The sequence below is a fragment of the Maylandia zebra genome, linkage group LG11, assembly GCF_041146795.1.
Source record: "Maylandia zebra isolate NMK-2024a linkage group LG11, Mzebra_GT3a, whole genome shotgun sequence".
In the NCBI taxonomy this organism is placed as follows: Eukaryota; Metazoa; Chordata; class Actinopteri; order Cichliformes; family Cichlidae; genus Maylandia; species Maylandia zebra.
Genome location: NC_135177.1, coordinates 38385365 through 38409258, shown reverse-complemented (window position 1 = coordinate 38409258; position 23894 = coordinate 38385365). Strand labels below are relative to the sequence as shown.

Genomic DNA, 23894 nt, shown 5'->3' with positions numbered 1-23894 from the left:
AGCTGAGACTGAAGAAGTCACCTGGATGAGTGACAAAACATTTCTCCCACTGAAAACGTCCAGATGAACAGAATCAACCTTTTGGGATTTCCTTACCTGGATGATTGAGCATGCATCAAGACACTGCACAGATTCATTTTCTAACATGCCTTTATTTGATTATTCATTCCCCAAATGCCATATATTTACTCGAGGACTTAAACTGAGCAGCACCTGTCATTATAAACAGGTGAAGCTTGGCTGATGCCGTGATGTCAGTGGAGATGGGAAAATTCTCACAGTGATCATGGATTTGGATACCTCTGTCGTAACCAAGATGCTGTGATGGACCTGGATGAAACATTTGACACCCTGCAACAGAACTGGTCTGTGACAAACCTGCAATGTTCAGCTGCTCACACCGGAGCAGACACCTGTCCCACAGGCTGATGCGAGTTTGAACATTTGCCCAAAATGCACTTTGTAAAGTTTCCTTCAGCAAATGATCAGAAACAGATCAAACATCAGGTACCCGTCTCTGCTCCTCTGTGTCACTGAGATTCTATGCTAAGACACTTCAGGGTCGTGGAGGGGTGGAGCCTATTCCAGCTGTCATAGGCTGAAAGGTGGAGTACAACTGGACAGGTGGCCAATCTGACACAACGAGATAAACCAACATTCATGGCAATGGCAGGTTTATTATCACCAGTTAACCGGATGAGGAACCTGGAGAACCCTCAAAGAGACAGGAGAACACCCCTGTTTCAGCATCCCTGTGAGGATGAGGATGATGAAGGTTTCTGAATTTGGTGAGGTGAGGAGGTTCCAGCATGTTCAGCAAAAACACATCAGCTGATTCGTTAAAATGCTAGCATTAAACACACGCCGTGTGTGTGTGTGTGTGTGTGTGTCACCGTGGGAACACTTCTGCAGGAATTCAGGACATCAGTTACCATAGAAACTGTTTCCATAATAGCACCACTGTGTGCGTGTGCGTGTGTGTGCGCGCGCGAGCGCTGCAGTATTTTATTTTTATCTTCAGGTAATAAAAAAATAAAAAATGATGATAATAATGAAGATGATGATGAGATGAAGAGTCTCTGACCTGCTTTCTTACAGTTACAAACATCCCATAATAATCGCTGGTCTGCGCTGAAATGTTTTTTTTAGCAGCAAAACTCTCCCTCGTGCGAACAGGAAGTGTACGGTTGCCATGGAAACGCCGTGGCCATCTAACAGGTGATTTCTATTAAAATGAAGCAGCGGAACTAAAAACAGAGCTTCAGTCTGATCAGGTTATTGATCAGGGAGAAATGTTTAAAATGTCCGGTTGTGCCGTTAACCATCGGTGGGGGTGGGGGGGTGAATCCGTTGTAAGCCGCTGAGACTGAGGAGGAAGAGGAGGAGGAAGACGCGCAGGAGGAGGAGGAGCGCTCCGTCAGTCCGTCGGTAAACAGCAGCGGTCGGTGACGGACTCAAACGGTCGGTGAGTCGATAAAGAGGCTTCTTTATGCCGGGGTAAGAACACCAAACACACCTTCATCAGTTCCATCATTGCAGCTCTGCTCCATCTTCATCATCGTTATCGCCACCAGCATCGCCGCTCCCGGGACCGGTACCACGCGCGTGCATGTGTGGGTCCGTTTGATCGCTGTGATGCCTCGAGATGTTTGAGGATGATGATGATGAAGCTATAGAAACATCGTTTATCTTCATCTTGGTGCACGCGCGTTGCGATGGGACACGCGCGTGCACGTGTCTCATGCGTGTGTAAATATAGATCCGCGTGCGTCACAGCAGCGCAGTGACGTAGAAACCGAGAGATCCGCATTCCTCCACAGCTCACCTTCATCATCATCATCATCATCGTTGTCGTCATGAGTCGGAGGTTCCACCTGTGTGCCAGGTGACCGTGGGGACACGTGACGTAATCAGTAATCTATCTAATCTATCAGTGATCAGGGATCGATCTCTAATAGTGTCCTGTAGTACTACATGGTATGCTACAGTAGAAACACTACCTCACACACAGAGACACACACACACACACATACTTGTTTTCATATGTTAGTGAGGACATAATTGACGTAATACTTTCCCTAGCTGCCTGTAACCCTGACACGAAAACCCCGTTTTGAACCTCAGAAATGTCTTCAAACGTTGTCTCCATAAGTGACTGATGGTTCCCACAAGTATAGTAGCATGCCAATTTTTGGTCCCCATAAGGATATGTAAACATTGTAAAAATGCACACACACAGACACACACAAATAACAGCCCGTTTTTGTGTTTTATTTCCTTCAGACTCAGCTTGTCATCTCAATATTTTTTGCCTTATTGCTTCATGAAACAGTTACATGTAACTGCTGCACACACGTTGGTCTATCCGACCTTCATCAGGTCGCAGGCATATATGCAGTACACATACTGTCACTTGGTGTTCGTTCTCTCTGCAGTAGAGTATCACTTCCTGTTCCTGTTCCAACACAGTGGTGTTTTTCCGTAGTATATCTGTGTAGCAATTTAATACAAAACTTATAGTAACTTCTTATTTCGTAGTGTAATCTTCATGTGCGTCCTCTGAAACACACTCTTGGTGTATTTACTCATTAATTTATATTCAGTGTTGGGAAGGTTACTTTTAAAATGTATTCCACTACAGAGTACAAAATGTATTTTGTAACTTATTCCGTTACGTTACTCAATGACAGTAGTGTATTCTGAATACTTTGGATTACTTAATATATTATCATGCTTTTTACAACTACATGAATGTCCTATTGCTGTGTGATTTATTACTATTACTGAAGGTTACCCTCCACACCAACCAGATGTTTAAATCTTAATATAAATGAGTAACAGTAGGTGGACATTAGGTAAGGCTGCACTTTTTGCAGCGATCTCGTGCAGAAAACTATTCGGCGCGTATATAAAACAGGTCCGCGGCTCCGAACCGTAGTAAAGGGACCTCTGACTAATACGTCGGGTTCATGTCGGGCTCGTAGCTGAAAACTAGCTTTACTTTTGTCTGGGTCAACTTTGCTAGCGAGATATACAGAGGGTGCATAGCTGAACATATGAAACAGGAAAAGACCGCTGTGTAATCCCTTTATTTCAACAAAGTAACTGTATTCTGAATACCACCTTTTTAAACGGTAACTGTAATGGAATACAATTACCGTATTTCCCGGACTACAAAGCGCACCTGAATATTAGCCGCACAAGCTAAAATCAGGGGAAAATCCTGTTTTGTACATACATTAGCCGCACCTGACCAAAAGCCGCAGGTATTTCAATGTTGACTTATCATATGTAAGAGAATATGCACAAAGCGAATTGTCAGGAAAGAGATGGCTGTTTGGAGACACACCCCTTTTATTAATATTTTGAAAAACAAGTTATGGGTACATATTTGCACATGTAGTACATAACAATAACCTACAGCACACCAGAAAAATAGATTCGGACTACCTTTTAGGCTCAGGTGCAGTGACACGGCTTTAACAAGAAGAAAAGTCAGTCATTCACCATCTTTCTCTTCTTCCTGCGCACTAAAAACACCAAAGTCCTCTCCTCCAGTGTCGGAAACGAACAGGCTCAGGATGGCTTCGTCATCCACTCTCAGCTTCTCTCCTTCGTTGTCACTTTCAAAACAAAAGAAATCCTCGTTGTCAGAGTCGAACACCCTCAGAAGGGCCGTGGCGGTGTCCTCCTCTCCATCATGCAGCAGTCCAGCCCTTCGAAATCCGTTGGTGATCGTGGATGTTTTCACACTTTTCCACGCTGTCAGAATCCACCGGTGGAGTTGAGCATAACTTGCTTTTCGCAAGTTTATCGCCGCTGGTCATCCACGACTCCCGCTGAACGCGTAGCGCTACTTTGAAGTTTGTTTTTCGCGCTACTTGTATGGCACTATGTTGCCTGGCGGATGGACATGTGACCAACATACCACTCTTGAACCCCGATCCTTCCGCCAGGCAACGTAGTGCCGTACAACAGCGGAACAAACAAAACAAATCGTCTTACGATATGACAAAAATCATGGACAATCCATAGAAAAGCCGCACCTCACTAAAAGCCGCAGGGTTCAAAGCTCGTGCAAAAAGTAGCGGCTTATAGCCCGACAATTACGGTACTCATATTTGTATTTTAAATGCGGAACAGTGTTACATGTATTCCATTACTCCCCAACACTGTTTATATTCACTTACGGTTGCTTTAGGGTTTCACTAGCTTAGCTTAGCTCGTAGCCAACTCGTTAGCAGCATGGCCTCTTCACCTGTCCCTCCTGCACTTTCCTGCTCATTGTGTCAGATGTTTAGTTACTCCTTGGCCTCCTTTAGCAGTAATGATACTTGTAATAAATGTAGCCTATTTACAGCTCTGGAGGCCAGGATTACTGAAATGGAGACTCTGCTTAGAACCCTTGAAAAATCTGTAGCTAGCAAGGCCCCTGTAGCCGGTGCAGCCGAAGATAGCGTAGGCCCCACTAGCTGTCCCCTGGGAGACTGCCCCAGGCAGCCGGGGAAACAGGACGGCTGAGTGACGGTGAGGAGTAAGCATAGTCTTAAATAAATAAATAATTTTTTATTTATATAGCACCTTTCGAGATAGAATCACAAAGTGCTGCACATAAGATTACAAGTCATAAAAAGAGAAAATAAAACAGGCAAAAAATTAACCAAAAGTAGTTTTAAAAAGGTGAGTTTTGAGTTGTTTTTTAAAAACAGCTGCTGAGTCCACAGTTCTTAATGTTGGGGGAGAGAGTTCCACAGTCTCGGGGCCACAGCGGCAAAAGCTCTGTCACCCTTAGTCCTCCTCTTAGTGTTTTTAAAGCAAGTAAGCCCTGATCAGATGACCTCAAAGACCTGCTAGGGACATAGGGCTGTAGCAGATCAAAGATGTAGGCTGGTGCCAGTCCGTGCACAGCTCTGTAGGTCAAGACCAGGATCTTAAAATTGACTCTAAATTTAACAGGAAGCCAGTGTAACTGAGATAACAACGGTGTCACATGTGAGTACTTGGAGGATTTTGTCAAAAGCCTCGCTGCAGTGTTTTGCACAACCTGCAGACGATCCAGAGAACCTTTGCTTAGACACATAAACAGTGGATTACAATAATCCAAGCGTGACGAAATAAATGCATGTATAGCAATCTCCAGTTCAGAGCGAGATAAAACCGGGCTTAGCTTAGCCACATTTCTTAAACGATAAAAACAAGACCGAACCAGAGATTTCACATGCCCATCCAATGTGAGACTCGAGTCAAATTCCTGATAGAGGATTTAACACAGAGTGAGAGAGGACCGAGGGCTTTCACTATCTGCGATAGAAACCTATCAGGGGCGCATACGAGGACTTCGGTTTTCACCTCGTTGAGTTGGAGAAAATTTGCAGCCATCCAACGTTTGATCGAATCTAAGCAATCATTCAGATGCTAAAGCTTAGATAAATCCTCGGGCATAAAAGAAACGTACAACTGAATGTCATCAGCGTAACAGTGATAAGAAATGTCCTCAAAAGAGCCCATTATATTCTGGAGGGGGAGAAGATGTATTAAAAACAATAAAGCCCCCAAAACTGACCCCTGAGGGACACCATAAGTAAGGGAGGTAGAGGATGACCTAAAATCGGAGACTACCACAGAAAAGGATCGGTGATGGAGATAAGAGGAGAACCACTCTAATGCAGTTCCAGATACACCAACCCAATTTTTCAGCCTTTCAATGAGGATGTGATGGTCAACTGTGTCGAAAGCCGATGTGAGGTCCAACACGAGTAGAACAGAGCATTTTCCTGCATCATTATTCATCAAGATATCGCTTGAGACCCTAAGAAGAGCTGTCTCCGTGGAGTGAAATCGACGAAAACCGGACTGAAACTTATCGTAAATGCCATGTTTATCTAGAGCTGCCATAAGTTGCTTAGCCACAACCTTTTCTAGAAGCTTAGCGATTAACGGTAACTTAGAGATAGGTCTGTAGCTGCTCCAAAGAGAGGGGTCTAGCTGAGGTTTTTTTTTAAAGTGGGAGAATTGCAGCGTTTTTTAAAATAAACCGGAACTATACCAGACGCCAGTGAAGAGTTGATTAAAGTGAGCACACATGGGCCAATAAACTGGAAGACATTTTGAAAAATGATGCAGGTACAATGTCAAGTGAACAGGAGGATGCTTTCACTGAATTCACTAATTTTACCAGCTCAGATAGTGAAACAGGAGAGAAAGTATCCAAGATAATGGGCCGAGATGGGGTAGAGATTGAGATAACAGGTGCTGAGCTCTTAAACAGAAGCCCCAGGTACACCACCAACCTGTTCATGTGTCTAACCGTTTTTCCCCACTCGGCGACACACCCGCCGGTGGTCAAACTCTGGTAATTGGTGATTCTGTTCTCAGACATGTGAAGCTAGAGACACCAGCAACCATAGTCAATTGTCTTCCAGGGGCCAGAGCAGGCGACATTGAAGGAAATTTAAAACTGCTGGCTAAGGGTAAACATAGTAGTTAAACTGTTACTTGAAAAACCATCTCTAGGCCCAGCAGTTTTAGCTAATTATAGGCCAATCTCCAACTTTCCTTTCATATCAAACATTCTTGAAAGAGTAGTTGCTAACAGATCATCTGCAGAGGAATGGTTTATTTGAAGAGTTTCAGTCAGGTTTCAGAGCTCATCACAGCACAGACACAGCTTTACTGCAGGTACTGTGCTGCAGTGGTTCGTATCATATCTATCTAATAGACTCCAGTTTGTGCATGTAAATGGAGAGTCCTCTTCACACACTGAGGTTAATTATGGAGTTCCACAGGGTTCAGTGCTAGGACCAATTCTGTTTACATTATACATGCTTCCCTTAGGCAGCATCATTAGAAGACATAGCATACATTTACACTGCTATGCAGATGACACCCAGCTCTATCTGTCCATGAAGCCAGATAACACACACCAATGAGTTAAACTGCAGGAATGTCTTAAAGACATAAAGACCTGGATGGCCGCTAACTTTCTGCTTCTTAATTCAGATCAAACTGAGGTTATTGTACTCGGCCCTGAAAAGCTTAGAAATATGGTATCTAATAATAATAATAATAATACATTTTATTTGAAAACGCCTTTCAAAACACTCAAGGTCACTGTACATAGTAGAATAAAAGCAAGCAGTTTACAGAATCATAAAAGCATAAGACATAAACTAATAAAAGAGCAGAGTGGAGAGGTTATGTGGGTAAACTATTTGTACAAGTGGGTTTTGAGTTTGGACTTAAAGAGAGAGAAGGAAGAGATGTTTCTTAAATCAGGAGGTCGGGAATTCCAGAGTCGTGGAGCAGAGCAGCTGAAAGCCCTGCTCCCCATGGTTGCAAGACGGGGGGAAGGGACGGAGAGTGAAAGGGAAGAAGAAGATCTGAGGCAATGAGATGGGGCGGCGATCTTAACCAGGTCAGAGAGATATGGAGGAGAGAGATGATGAATAGTCTTAAATGTGTACAAGAGTATTTTGAAATTGATGCGATATTTGACTGGGAGCCAATGAAGCTGCTGCAAGGCAGGAGTGATGTGGTGGACAGAAGGGGTCCTGGTGATGATACGGGCAGCAGAGTTCTGGACGCGTTGGAGCTTGTTGGTGGATTTTTGAGTAAGACCAAAGAGAAGTGAATCACAATAATCAATCCGGGAAGTAACAAGGCTGTGGACAAGAATGGCAGTGGCATGTGGGGTGAGAAAAGGACGGAGACGATTAATGTTGCGCAATTGGAAAATATGCAGACCGAGTAACATTATTAATGTGTGAATTGAAAGATAAAGCACTGTCGAGGATGACACCCAAACTTATGGTAAAGAAATATGGTATTTAACCAGATTCTTACTCTAGATGGCATTACCTTGGCCTCCAGTAATGCTGTGAGGAACCTTGGAGTCATTTTTGACCAGGACATGTTCTTCAATGCCTTGATAAAATAGCACAGGATGAAACCTGTTTTTTTTTTTTTTTAAATTAGTTTGAGCCATCACAGCAAACACAAACAAAGAGTGTTAGAAGTGTTCCTCTGGTGTTCGACATATGTTGAACGTACTTACAGACTTCAGGTGGTTCTTAGCCTTAGCCTAGTGGTCCTGATCCATAAACATGCATTCAGTTTGCGGTCAATTTTTCAGACTTTGGGCATAAACATAACAAGAACAACTCATCATGAACAAAACACTCTCCTTAGGATTCACCATCATCTTCCTCACCTGTAAGTGTAAGTGCTGCTCTTAGCTGGCTCAAAGCTAAAGAAATACACACACACACACACACACACACACACACACACACACACACACACACACACACACACACACCGACTCTGCATTCACCAATGAGCTGAATCGGTTCTACGCCCGTTTCGAGGTTAGCCAGGCGGCTAATGCTATCTACCGCCTGACTACCGAGGACCGTGATGTCATCAGCGAGAGACCGGTGACCAGCATTGCGGAGCATGACGTCCGAGCGGCACTGAGGAGAGTGAACACAAGGAAAGCGGCGGGGCCAGACGGCATCACCGGCCGTCTGCTGCGCTGCTGTGCTGACCAGCTAGCAGGTGTGTTCACTTACATCTTCAACGAGTCCCTGGCGAAGTCTGTGGTCCCCACATGCTTCAAAAGATCCACCATCATCCCTGTGCCCAAGAACAGCAAACCCTCATCCCTGAACGATTACCGGCCAGTTGCACTGACCTCGGTAGTAATGAAGGTGTTTGAGAGGCTGCTGAAGAACATCATCTCCTCCTCCATCCCAGACACCACAGATCCGCTGCAGTTTGCCTACAGATCCAACAGATCCACAGAGGATGCCATCGCCCACGTCCTACACACCACTCTCAGCCACGTGGACAAGAAACAGGGTAAATGTGTGAATGCTGTTTGTTGATTACAGTTCAGCGTTTAACACAATAGTGCCCTGCAGACTGTTCACAAAGCTGAGGCATCTGGGACTTAACAGCCGTCTGTGTGCATGGGTGTTGGACTTCCTCACTGGCAGAACTCAGGTGGTGAGGGTGGGCAGGTGCTTCTCCAACAGCATCACCATCAACACAGGAGCACCTCAGGGATGTGTCCTCTCGCCACTGCTCTACTCCCTCTACACTTCAGACTGTGTGGCCACCCATGGCTCCAACACCATTGTGAAGTTTGCTGACGACACAGTGGTGTTGGGTGCCATCTCCAACAACGATGAGGCGGCCTACATGGATGAAGTGAAGAATCTGGCATCGTGGTGCCAGGACAACCACCTCCAGCTGAACGTCAGCAAGACCAAGGAGCTGGTGGTGGACTTCAGAAGGGGTCAGCACAGAGACTACAAGCCCATTATCATCAATGGAGCTCCAGTGGAGAGGGTGCAGTCCTTCAAGTATCTTGGTGTCCACATCTCCTCAGACCTGACATGGACTGCCCACATTCAGGTCCAGACCAAAAAGGCTAGGCAGCGCCTGTATCACCTACGACAACTGAGGAAGTTCAGGGTCTCTCCAAAGATCCTCAGGATTTTCTATACAGGCGCTGTGGAGAGCATCCTCACACAGAACATGACATCGTGGTTTGGGAACAGCTGTGTGAAGGACCAAAAAGCCCTCCAGAGAGTGATCCGTACAGCAGAACGCTGCTGCAGGATTGCTCTCCCCCCGCTTCAGGACACCTACACCAGGAGATGCCGGACTAGAGCAGCGCAGATACTGAAGGACCCGTCCCATCCTGGCAACAAACTGTTCCAACTTCTGCAATCTGGTAGAAGGTTCCGCATCTTCTGGGCAAGGACAGAGAGACTCAAGAGGAGCTTCTATCCCCAAGCCATCCGTGCCCTAAACACACACACCCGCCCTCTCACATCATCTATAATTGACTGAGACAGGACTCTTCCAGACACTAAACCAAGGCACAATGTACATTTCAATTCCTTTAATTTTAAATATGTTTATATTGTCTATCCTGTAAAATAGTCAGATGTCTATTCATATTAATGTACAGAATTCACCTGCTTGCTGCTACCACTGCACATTCACCCAGTGTATATACTATATGTGTGTGTGTGTGTGTATATATATATATATGTATGTATGTATGTATGTATGTATATATATATATATATGTATGTATGTATGTATGTATGTATATATATATATATATATATATATATATATATATATATATGTATGTATGTATATATATATGTATATATATATATTCTTCCTCTACACCCCCCCCCCACACACACACACACAATTTTTGCACATGTCGAGGAGCGTGTCAGGCTACATTTCACTGTGTGTTATACTTGTATAACTATGCATGTGACAAATAAAGAACCTTGAAGAACCACACACACACTCACTCACTCACTCACACACACACACTCTCACTCACTCACTCACTCACTCACTCACTCACTCACTCACTCACTCACTCACTCACTCACTCACTCACTCACTCTCACACTCACACACACACACACACACACACACACACACACACACACACACACACACACTCACTTCTGGCTGTGAGAGCAGATAGACTCAGCGGAACTCTGGACCTGTTTGTTCAGACTGAAGCACATCATTAAACCTCCACACCTGGCAACAAGTGTCAGCTGACGCTCAATGAGCTAACAGAGATCTCCCGCCATCATTGACCAGCTGCATTACTCCTTTCTTAAACGCCAGTTCAGCTCACTGAGCCACTGATCCAGCCCTAACTATCTGCTTTAGCAAAAAGGAAAGTTTGAAGCCTAATCTTGAAAGTAGAGATAGTGTCTGTCTCCTGAATCCAAACTGGAAGCTGGTTCCACAGAAGAGGGGCCTGAAAACTGAAGGCTCTGCCTCCCATTCTACTTTTAAATACTCTAGGAACAACAAGTAGGCCTGCAGAGCGAGAGCGAAGTGCTCTAATAGGGTGATATGGTACTACAAGGTCATTAAGATAAGATGGGGCCTGATTCAGATCTACCTCCCTCTGAGGTTAGACTGTAAGGACTCTCTGCAGCCGTTATTCTCCTGACTGTCTGACATTAAGACTTGGATGGCTCTTAACTTTCTACATCTAAATAAAAGTAAAAATGAAGTCATTGTGTTTGGGCTTCCTAAAGACCCCAACCTTTCCTTTGATTTTATGGGACCCCTAACTTCTGAATGTACTTCCTCCATTAAGAGCCTTGGTGTTACTTTTGACAGTGCTTTTAAATTTGATAAACAAATCAGCTCCGTAGTCAAGGGATCTTTTTATCATCTACGGATTTTAGCTAAAGTGAAGTCCTACCTGTGCAGGAACGATCTAGAAAGGGTGGTCCATGCTTTTATCACTTCACGGCTGGACTACTGTAACTCCCTTTATGCTGGTTTAGATCGTTCCTGTCTGCATCGCCTCCAACTGGTGCAGAACGCTGCTGCTCGCATGCTGACCGGTTCCAAAAAGAGAGACCACATCACTCCGGTCCTCTGCTCTCTCCACTGGCTCCCAGTTGCTTTTAGGATTGATTTTAAAATTTTACTGTTTGTTTTTAAGGTTCTTAACGGTACTGCACCTCCTTACCTGGCAGAGCTTCTTAGCATTTACCGCCCCAGGAGATCTCTGAGGTCAGCAGACCTGATGCTTTTAGATGTTCCCAGGTACAGATTAAAGACTAGGGGAGAGAGGCCTTTTGCTGTGGCTGCACCCAGACTGTGGAACAGTTTACCTCCTCACATCAGATTCTCCACAAGCCTTGGAACTTTTAAAACTGCTCTTAAAACTCACCTCTTCTCATTGGCTTTTAGCAAGGTTTAACTTATTGTTTTAACTTATTGTTTTATCAGTGAGGTGTTTTTATGTACTTGTGTTTTATTGTATTTTATATTTGTATTTTATTGTACAGCACTTTGGTCAGCCTCGGTTGTTTTTAAATGTGCTTTATAAATAAACTTGACTTGACTTGACTGATTATTTAAGACCTTGTATGTGAGGAGCAGGATTTTGAATTCTGGATTTAACAGGAAGCCAATGAAGGGAAGCCAATACAGGAGAAATCTCTCTTTCTAGTCCCTGTCAGGACTCTTGCTGCAGCATTTTGGATCAGCTGAAGGCTTTTCAGGGAGTTTTTTGGACTTCCTGATAATAATGAATTACAGTCGTCCAGCCTGGAAGTAATAAATGCATGAACTAGTTTTTTCAGCGTCACTCTGAGACAGGATATTTCTAACTTTAGAGATGTTGCACAAATGGAAGAAAGCAGTCTTACATAGTTGTTTAATATGTGCGTTGAAGGACATGTCCTGGTCAAACATGACTCCAAGGTTCCTCACAGTGTTACTGGAGGCCAAGGTAATGCCATCCAGAGGAAGAATCTGCTTAGATACCATATTTCCAAGCTTTTCAGGGCCGAGTACAATAACCTCAGTTTGATCTGAATTAAGAAGCAGAAAGTTAGCGGCCATCCAGGTCTTTATGTCTTTAAGACATTCCTGCAGTTTAACTCATTGGTGTGTGTTATCTGGCTTCATGGACAGATAGAGCTGGGTGTCATCTGCATAGCAGTGTAAATGTATGCTATGTCTTCTAATGATGCTGCCTAAGGGAAGCATGTATAATGTAAACAGAATTGGTCCTAGCACTGAACCCTGTGGAACTCCATAATTGACCTCAGTGTGTGAAGAGGACTCTCCATTTACATGCACAAACTGGAGTCTATTCAATTCAATTACATTTTATTTATATAGCACCAAATGACAACAAAAGTCGCCTCAAGGTGCTTCATAGATACAGAGAAAAACCCAACAGTCATATGACCCCCTATGAGCAAGCACTTTGGCGACAGTGGGAAGGAAAAACTCCCTTTTAACCGGCAGAAACAGGCTCAGGGAGGGGCGGGGCCATCTGCTGTGATTGGTTGGGGTGAGAGAAGGAAGACAGGATAAAGACATGCTGTGGAAGAGAGACAGAGATTAATAACAGATATGATTCAATGCAGAGAGGTCTGTGAACACATAGTGAGTGAGAAAGGTGACTGGAAAGGAAAAACTCAATGCATCATGGGAATCCCCGGCAGCCTACGTCTATTGCAGCATAACTAAGGGAGGATTCAGGGTCACCTGGTCCAGCCCTAACTATATGCTTTAGCAAAAAGGAAAGTTTGAAGCCTAATCTTGAAAGTAGAGATAGTGTCTGTCTCCTGAATCCAAACTGGAAGCTGGTTCCACAGAAGAGGGGCCTGAAAACTGAAGGCTCTGCCTCCCATTCTACTTTTAAATACTCTAGGAACAACAAGTAGGCCTGCAGAGCGAGAGCGAAGTGCTCTAATAGGGTGATATGGTACTACAAGGTCATTGAGATAAGATGGGGCCTGATTATTTAAGACCTTGTATGTCTATTAGATAGATATGATACAAACCACTGCAGCACAGTACCTGTAATACCTACAGCATGTTCTAATCGCTCTAATAGGATATTATGGTCGACAGTATCGAACGCTGCACTGAGGTCTAGCAGGACAAGCACAGAGATGAGTCCACTGTCAGAGGCCATAAGAAGATCATTTGTAACCTTCACTACAGGGAGTGCAGAATTATTAGGCAAGTTGTATTTTTGAGAAATAATCTTATTATTGAACAACAACCATGTTCTCAGTGAACCCAAAAAACTCATTAATATCAAAGCTGAATGTTTTTGGAAGTAGTTTTTAGTTTGTTTTTAGTTTTAGCTATTTTAGGGGGATATCTGTGTGTGCAGGTGACTATTACTGTGCATAATTATTAGGCAACTTAACAAAAAACAAATATATACCCATTTCAATGATTTATTTTTACCAGTGAAACCAATATAACATCTCCACATTCACAAATATACATTTCTGACATTCAAAAACCAAACAAAAACCAATCAGCGACCAATATAGCCACCTTTCTTTGCAAGGACACTCAAAAGCCTGCCATCCATGGATTCTGTCAGTGTTTTGATCTGTTCACCATCAACATTGCGTGCAGCAGCAACCACAGCCTCCCAGACACTGTTCAGAGAGGTGTACTGTTTTCCCTCCTTGTAAATCTCACATTTGATGATGGACCACAGGTTCTCAATGGGGTTCAGATCAGGTGAACAAGGTGGCCATGTCATTAGTTTTTCTTCTTTTATACCCTTTCTTGCCAGCCACGCTGTGGAGTACTTGGACGCGTGTGATGGAGCATTGTCCTGCATGAAAATCATGTTTTTCTTGAAGGATGCAGACTTCTTCCTGTACCACTGCTTGAAGAAGGTGTCTTCCAGAAACTGGCAGTAGGACTGGGAGTTGAGCTTGACTCCATCCTCAACCCGAAAAGGCCCCACAAGCTCATCTTTGATGATACCAGCCCAAACCAGTACTCCACCTCCACCTTGCTGGCGTCTGAGTGGGACTGGAGCTCTCTGCCCTTTACCAATCCAGCCACGGGCCCATCCATCTGGCCCATCAAGACTCACTCTCATGTCATCAGTCCATAAAACCTTAGAAAAACCAGTCTTGAGATATTTCTTGGCCCAGTCTTGACGTTTCAGCTTGTGTGTCTTGTTCAGTGGTGGTCGTCTTTCAGCCTTTCTTACCTTGACCATGTCTCTGAGTATTGCACACCTTGTGCTTTTGGGCACTCCAGTGATGTTGCAGCTCTGAAATATGGCCAAACTGGTGGCAAGTGGCATCCTGGCAGCTGCACGCTTGACTTTTCTCAGTTCATGGGCAGTTATTTTGCGCCTTGGTTTTTCCACACGCTTCTTGCGACCCTGTTGACTATTTTGAATGAAACGCTTGATTGTTCGATGATCACGCTTCAGAAGCTTTGCAGTTTTGAGACTGCTGCATCCCTCTGCAAGATATCTCACTATTTTTGACTTTTCTGAGCCTGTCAAGTCCTTCTTTTGACCCATTTTGCCAAAGGAAAGGACGTTGCCTAATAATTATGCACACCTGATATAGGGTGTTGATGTCATTAGACCACACCCCTTCTCATTACAGAGATGCACATCACCTAATATGCTTAATTGGTAGTAGGCTTTCGAGCCTATACAGCTTGGAATAAGACAACATGCATGAAAAGGATGATGTGGACAAAATACTAATTTGCCTAATAATTCTGCACTCCCTGTAAAGCTGTTTCTGTGCTGTGATGAGCTCTGAAACCTACTACTGCCAGCTTCAAGGCAGAGATAGGTTGAACATATTTAAGATTGAAGTATTGATTAATGGTAGGAATTCTTTGAGCAGTCTTGTAGGAAAGAAGGGTCTATAAGTCACATTGATGATTTGGAGAATACAATAAGATAGTCTTTTATTGTCATTGTACATGTACAACAGAATTGATGAGAATAGGATGAGGAAGTTATTACTGACGTCAACTCAGAAAGAGTTTCAATAAATATCAGTGGTTAAAAACTCCATAGAATTTAAATAGTATCTTTGGTTCCATCATGTTAGCATGTTTTTTTTATTCAGGTGGACTCACCTCAATGTACTTTTTCTGCAGGTCATGTAACTTATCAAGGAGGATGGAGATTCAGCATTAAGCCAGCATCCTGTGGGCAGGAGGTCTGAGGAGAGGCAAGGGATCATGGGCGATGGAGGACCCCTGCAGACTGAGGGGAATGCCCTCCTCAAAGCTGTCTTCCAGGGGAAGTTGAGGCTGACCCGCCTGCTGCTCGAGGGTGGCGCTTACATCAATGAGGGCAATGAGCGTGGCGAGACGCCCATCTCTGCTGCCTGCTTAGCAAGCTACGATGACCCACAGACCCGGCAGAGGATGGTGAGGTATCTGTTGGAGAAAGGAGCTGACCCGAACATCCCCGATAAGAGTGGCCGGACAGCGCTGATGCATGCCTGTGCAGAGCAGGCAGGAAAGGAGGTGGTGTCACTGCTGCTGGAGAACGGAGCCGATCCCAGCCTCAAAGACTACTCTGGTTCCTCTGCTCTTGTCCACGCCATCAACAAAGGGGACCGTGACACCCTGCAGGTTCTGCTGGACTCCTGCAAGGCCAAGGGCAAGGAGGTGATCATCATCACCACCGACACATCTCCGTCAGGCACCAAGAAGACCAAACAGTACCTCAACTCCCCACCATCCCCAGGCATTGTGGACAAACTGTCTCCTGCCTGTATGTCACCCTCTGAGGTGGAGATTGGCACCTCCTCCCCTGCAGGAGACAAAGATGAGGAAGGGATCTTCAGCTTCAAACTCACCTCAGCATTACCTTTACCTTCAGCTCGACCTCCAGGTGAGAAGAGGCCACCTCCCCGTAAACTGCTTAAGCGTCTGAACTCAGAACCGTGGGGCCTGGTGGCACCTTCAGTTCTCAGTGGGGTTCCCCAGGACCGGGTGGATGGAGGTCTGGAGGAGGAGGAGGGCAACAGCAACCTGAACAAGACGATCACAGAGATGAACGGACTGACTGTCACAGAGCCGGTGAGGCCACTATTGTCACGGCGTCACAGCATTGAGACGCACGACCCCACATCCCCTAAACTCATTGACCGATCCTGCTCTGAGGACTGCGCAGGGCTGTCTGGTCCATCGTGGGCTGACAAAGTGCAGCAGCACCAGATCCTCTACCGCAGGAACACAGCTCCAGAATCCCAGGAGAACGCTGCTGGACCTGGGACAGTTGTGGCCCGAGCCCTAGCTCACCCCAAGCTCACACGGATGGAGCACTATGAGTCAGATACCCACCTTTGTCCAGAGTCCATTCCTGGATCACCGGACTCTGGGAGGATTTCGGTAGAACGGAGGAGGTACAACGCTTCCCCCTTGTCCCTGGTCACCAGTTCTTCCAGGGAGTCTCTGGAAAACATCCCCAACTCAGTTTCTCCCATCACTATGCGACGGCGTGGCCCAGGGCTCCTGGAGCGCCGGGGCTCTGGGACCCTGCTGCTGGACCACATCTCCCACACCAGGCCCGGCTTCTTGCCTCCGCTTAACATCAACCCGCAGAGACCCATCCCTGACATCCGGGCCAATGGGAAACCCACCTCCCCCATCAACTCCGGACACAAGATCCTGGTTCCAGTAGCCCCAGCCTCACCCAAACGGGGCCCAGACTTCAAGATGAAGAAGAAGCTGATGAGGAGACACTCAATGCAGACAGAGCAGATGAAGCAGCTTTCGACCTTCCAGGAGATTCTGGCGGAAAAAGTCATTGAGTCCAACGGGGATTGATGAATGAAGACAAGGGAGCAAAGCAAAGGGTAGCTGCAGAGACTTATCAGGGGTTGATTTACTGTGAAGCATCTCCATTAGATCATCACAGATGAACTCAAATTAATACCATGGTGTGGTCTTTAAGGAGAGCTGCACCAACAAGGACTCAATTCACCTGAGAAGAGTTTAGGTTTAATACAGGTTTTGTCTGTTCCTGGTGTGAAACTGTGAGGTCAGTATGAGTTTAATCCAACCAACATTAAAGATCATTGCAACATGCAGTTAGACTCTATCACCTTACCGATTACCTTTCATATATAACATCACATCTTCAGGAATCAGATTATTCTGAGAATATGATGACGTGTGCATGTCTGTGCAGGTTCATGCAGGTGATAGCAGTATTAAGTTGATTAGACTTCTTTTTTAGGTTATTGAAAAAGCGTTTCTGATGAGACTCAAGTATATAGAGAGTTCCTAGACGTGTACGTCCACACGCAGAGACGTGTTCGTCCACACGCAGAGACGTGTTCATGGACGTGTACGTCCACACGCAGATCATGTGCAAGATCATGGGCTCTGAAAATAACAAGTAGAAAATATCAAATTGTACTGCTTTCAAAATTCGAATAAAATAAATATTAAATCCAAGAAACTAAATAACGATCAACATGTGAGACCTTATTTTCTTACGAAGCTGTTTACAAACCTGTATTAAATTAAGTAATGGTGCTTTATGTGGCTGTTCAGTGACATTGCGTGACGCTTGTCAGCAGTGTCTTCACAGGTAGTCCTAATTTGTTTTAACATATTAGTACGAAAGCTGCATTTTAAATCAAACTACGTATTCTTGATCACAAATACTGTTCTGGCATCTTTAAGAAACCAAAGTGCTTGAAAATCACTTTAAATACAGTGAGTTATGAGGATATACTTACCTTGTTTGTGCAGAGGCCCGGCTCCCCCTGATCAGCATGGCCACTGTGCTGACATACAAGGGGGAGTTCTTAAAACATCTAAAATTTAAATTAAACTCAGAAGGAAGATTATTTACACCATCTGCATGCCTTCAGTTCCTAATAAATCATATGACATATGTAACTGACACAGCGATCACCTGCTTTTCATACGGTGCATGTGCATTACAACTTGTAGGTTACAGTGGGTCCTCAAAAGCATAAAATGTTAATGTTGAGTATTTTTGAACTAGAAAACGTTGATATTTATTCTTTATGAGTCAAACATCATGCAGAAGTACTTGAAATTTTCCATGCAAAGTAAATGCTGGTATCACCGCAGTCAGCCACGCATTTGACTAAAGTCCTGGAGCAGTCGGTGGGTTGGTTCTGGCCTAGTGGGCCATAATTTGATATACAGTGTTTAATGTCTTCCAGTGACAGTCACGATTACTTCTTTATAGTGTGGCAAACAGATGAACAGCTTCCTGTTGCATCGTTTTGCCACAGACAAACTGCAGTACCTCTGGATGACCAGTAGGAGATCCACAATATTGGTGTAAAATTCTTACATCCAAGGAAAGCTCGATGAAGAACTCCAACCCAAGATCAGTTTAATGAATAAAAGAAAGGATAACTGAAATTACCCAATACTAGAGCTCTTTAACATATTTGCTCATACACGTGGTAATTCGTTTCACCGTTGTAGCTCCCTCAGAGATTTCCAGCAGGTTGAAGTTGAAACTTGTGGGTGAAGCTCTCCTTACCTTCATTTAATTGTCTGAATGTTTAGCCACAGAAAGCTCCTCAGATTCCTCCGAATTTCTCATCCTCTCCTCCACTCAGACCTGAACTGGCCTAAAGAGAAATAATCAGACTCCTTTGATGTTTACAGATGCACAATTTGCACTGAGGTCATTTCCATTTTCCTCCTGCTACCAGATGAAGACACAAACGTCCTGCTGCAAACTAACTTGTTTTCATTCATAAAGCTGACATATTTATTTATACGCTCCTGTTTGATTGATAACGTGTAAAACTACCTACTGCGCTGTATGTACTGTAATGATCTATAGTCAATATAATAGTTGGTATATCTGTGGAAACCCATCTTTATTTTACCCGTTTCCTGTGTCTGTACTTTCAGAGATGATATTTTGATTGAACTTGTGTTGAGAAACATTGGTTTATTGTTTATGATACTCCAAAGAAACCAGTTCACACTGTAAGTACTGAAAAACAAATCTGTAATGTTATACACTACACCTGTTTCAGCACGAGGGGACCCTGTTAAAGGAGCAGCTTGGGCAGAAAAAGTCAGTTCACTCATTTTATTCTGAGATGTTAGCAGGTTTTAAATCAGAAGCACCTTTATTAATAAACAGGTGGAAAAATCGTTGGAAACTGGGGCGTGTCCTCATCTCACAGCTGAACCTATGACCCCCTCAGTTCACTTTTATTTATATATAATCCTGTGAAAAAACCAAGCCCACTGTTACTAGTTCTATAGGCATCAACATGGTGTTACCCGAGGGAGGCACCCATTGCAGTAGGAATGAGCCGTAGGTATGCAGTCAGTCCACAAGGCTAATCCTAATACAAAAACAACTGTTCTAAACAGGTAACAGGAGCACACAAGACAATTGTAGGTGGGAGACAGACAAGCGCTGAGGGGAATATATTAAAAACGAACACATTAAACGGCAATCCACACTTGACGATGTGTCATAGAAACTCTTCAATGCCCGTCACCGCGGTAAGATAATATAACCTTTATTAGTCCCAGGCGTGGACAGTGCAAAGTTACATAGAAAAATTAGAAAAAAATAAAGACTGGAATAAAATATCAATAAGATACTGTACACAACTGTACACAATAGAATAGAATAAAATACTATATACACAATTGAATAAAATAGCATTTGTATTCTATTTTATTCTATGTACATGTAAAAGCGGCGAGAAAAAGGATCAGCTTCCACGTGGCGCCTTCGCTGTCTGCGGTGCTAAAACACAATCCGTACATTAATGGGTGCTGATACGATGAGATAATTAACAAATAGACCAAATAAACAGCCACAACCATCAGAACAGTTCTCAGCTCTTCACTGTCAAATTAAATCAGCCTCAGAACACATGGCAGCAGACACAGACATCCAAGGACGTCGGCCCAGCAGCCATTGGCTATCTGTAAATTAAAACGGGACATTACTTACACTGAGCAGGTTACCTCAGAAGGAATATCCCTCCCACTTTGCCTCATGTCTGTTTTTCAGTTAACTGCCCCCGGCAAGTTTCCACACAGTTTCTTGCTACTGGGGTACAAATAACTTTAAACCTCTGCCAAAACTCAAGCAGAACGTTATCTGGGGACTACCTCACTAACAGAAGGCCACACCAAGCTGTTGTAGAAAAGCTAAAAAGGCCAAATAGCGCTGCTTAGACCCAGTATTCACACAACTCCAGGTTCACACAAGAGATCAACAAATTACCTGCACCTGTGCTTATAAAAGGGAAAAACCCAGCTCTGCCTGCCAGGGCAGTTTCCAGACTCAGGTCTCGCCTGTCGCAAGGGTAAGAAGCAGCCACCTATATAAAAGTAGAAATGTTGTCAGCATTCAAGAATGTGTTATCAGTGCTCAGGATGAAAGACATCAGCAATATTCTTGGTGCTGTCCATCAATCTGGGAGGAGCGATGAGATCATTTCCACACAATGTGAAAGTCCGTCATTCTACAGTGAGAAGGATTGTTCATAGGCGGATGTTGGTGTGGCTGCAGTCAATTTGTGCAAATATCAAAGCGCTCCATCTCACACTCCACAGGCCTCAGTTAGCATCTTAAACACTGAAGTTAATGACAGCACAAATAGAAATAGACCAAAGAAGTATGGCTGCTTTAAAAGAGAAGAGGAGAAAACATGACTTAGGTTTGTAAAGCCGCAGCAGACTTCAGCAACAGACGAGAGTAAAGTGCACAGCAGCAAACGGCTCGCTGTGAGCGCCGTGCAGGAGTGATGACGATCCGAGTGGACCGTGAACTCCCCGTACATCCGAGTATTCCAAAGTCAGAGTGAGGCCGTGTGTCCCGCAGCTGAAGCTCGGACCAATCGGCAGGACGCTGAAGCGAGCGCAGACGGAGCTGCTGCAGCGGTCCAGAGTGCAGAGCTCAGAGAGCTGTGCATAAACGAATGGAGCAAACTTCAGCAACGCTGTGAAGAAGAGTGGAGCCAAACTCCTCAGTTAAGTATCTGAGGCTGTGACCACGGGACTGTAACAACATGATTGTTGGGCTTCATTTCTGTATCTAACGGTAGTTTTAAGATGAACTAGTAAATAACAATTAGCTAATGTCACGCATGAGACGAGTGTCATTACACTTTGGTAATGTAAATATAATATGGCTAATATATCTATTATTATATTAATTAAGATTTATTACAGCAGTGAGCTTGAACTCTGTGTCAAATACTGAGCTTCAGTAAAGATTCAAGTTGCAGTTATTTATATTTCCTATCACCATAAATCTTCAAAGACAAGCATCTGTTACATGGTATATACAGATGTATTATATATAAGAGACAAATATTGTTCATTTAATTTGTTGGCATTATTTAATTTGGCTCATTGCTTACATATGTGTATAAAAAGCAAATGTTCGAGCTGTGATAACTGTGTCTGATAGAATGAAGAGTAGACTGATATATGAAATATTCCTTTATTGGGTGAGAAAATCAGACCATGTCATAACTGCTGTAAGTCACACAGAATAGATATCAGAGCCTTAAACAGGCTGACGTCTGCTAAATGGGTCAAACTGGGCAGAAAGTCTACAAACACATAACATCCTTATAGAATATGATGTAACACTATAGATCAACTTAGCTCAGAATATATAAAGCATATAAACAGTTACAGCAATATGATGCAACAAACACAGCAGCTACTGATCCAAAATACTCAAAGCTTCATAGAACTGGAACAAACATTTACTTTTAGCTCCATTCTGCTGCTGATACATACTTTAGGTTTCTGAACATTAAACTTGTTGCTGCCTTTCATAGTGTGTAGCTTGAAGGCCCTGAGTACTCTGAGTACTTTCTCCCACACTGGAAACACTGGGATGATCACATTATTTGAACATTACCTAATAAGACTGATTCAGCACAGACAGTTATGTTAAACTTTCCTAGCAGTCCTTCACAAACAGGGAACAGTCTGTCTATTCTCTCCATCTGTCAGCTGCTGCTGGCTCTTCCTCCTCCTCTTCCTCACACACTGCTGAGTTTGTCCTGGTGGATCATCAGGGGTGCAAAGCCTCACAGATGATGTGCAGCAGTGGGTCCCTCAGTCTGTCCTCACTCTGGACACTTGCAGTTGTCACACATGGAAATCAAATGTGTGATAAGCTGCAGGAGTCAAACACAAGTGTAACTTATAAACACACGTTCATACTTTTATTCCACAATCAGAGAGAAAGAAACAGAGAGAGAGTGCAGGACAGACAGACAGGTGACAGTCTCAGGTGTACACACTGCTACACAACAGCACAGAGAAGCAGGATTTAGTGTTTGTGTTATTACGAGTGTAAACAAGAAGAGTTCCAGATGGTGCAGTGGACACATGTGTGACTGCTGTGATTAAAGCATCTTTCTTTCAGCTTAACGAGTGAACCGTCAGCTCGTTCAAACACACGTTAAAGTCCGTTTGGCTCGACACCACCGAACAGAGGCAGCAATATAACACAGCTCACATTAACAGTGCAGTGAATCCTGCTTGTGCCGCGATGTTCAGGACTGCAAACCGAGCAGCATCACTGACTTTCAGCTTGTTGTGTTTGTGGATATATGACTGACTTTAATTATCCATGAAATCATCAGAGTCTCTGTGAGATTAAGCTCAGCTATTGAACGGCGTATATTTAAAGGCTTTAAAACCAAGTTAGTACAAACGTCACTAATGTCACATAACTGTGCCGACATGTGGCCAACAGTCATGTTTTAATGTTCTTCGTTATTAAACATTCGCACATAAATAAATAACATTCAGTACTTACATTTAAAAGTTCACTTTTCAGCTGCTCCGCTTCACCCATCTGCGATTTTTTCACAAAAAACTATCCACACCCACCGCCGCGCTATGAATTGTGGGATAGGTTGGGCCACGAAGGCTACACCGGACTCAGCCTTCAAATCTGGGGAAATTAAGGATGCATTTGGAGGACTCTTTGAGGACAGCCTTCGTTGCGTCGTTGTGACGTAATCAGTCTACAAATGTGCACTACAAAGCATGCGGTCGCTGGATTGGGACACAGCCATCGTCTCACATTGCAGAGTCACAGTGTTAAATCACAGGTTCTCTTCTGGTGTTTATCTCCTGTTAGGGTTAGGTCTCCTTTTGCATTTAGCGTTTTGGCCAATCAATAAGAGTTCTCTAAAGCTTTGTGTCGTAAATTGAACATTTATCAGGCTTCGGGGATTTTAGAGTTTTGCACTTTGATTCTGGGCTGAAGGTGGTTGATTAGTTTGGTACATTTTAACATTTTATGACTGCAATTTAAAAGAAATCTGCAGATTATTTAAAATTAGATTTATTTAAATATATTTAAAATAGATTATTGATCACTGGGCCTTGATACAGGCTATACGGTAATACGTTTACTTTCATAACCAGTTTCCCAGATGTGGATTAAAGCTAGTGCTAATTGAAAAGCCATTTTAACCTGTAGCTTCACGTAAAAAACATTTTTGGTCCAAGACTGGACTTAATACATGTCTGAGCCTTAATGTTTAACTTTCAAC

At 43.8% G+C, this 23894-nt stretch overlaps 1 protein-coding gene across 2 annotated transcripts; it reads left to right on the top strand.

The window, feature by feature from the left end:
- Positions 1–1227: 1227 nt before the first annotated feature.
- LOC143421212 (ankyrin repeat domain-containing protein 34A-like) lies at positions 1228–19191 on the top strand. Of its 2 annotated transcripts, none has more exons than XM_076890428.1 (2): positions 1228–1465; positions 15475–19191. In XM_076890428.1, the coding sequence occupies exon 2, from the start codon at positions 15559–15561 to the stop codon at positions 17155–17157; it is 1599 nt and encodes a 532-aa protein (XP_076746543.1). In that variant the 5' UTR covers positions 1228–1465; positions 15475–15558; the 3' UTR covers positions 17158–19191. The 2 variants fall into 2 exon arrangements, with proteins under 2 accessions (XP_076746543.1, XP_076746542.1); XM_076890427.1 differs by having other exon boundaries at positions 1229–1497.
- The last annotated feature ends 4703 nt before the right edge of the window (positions 19192–23894 follow it).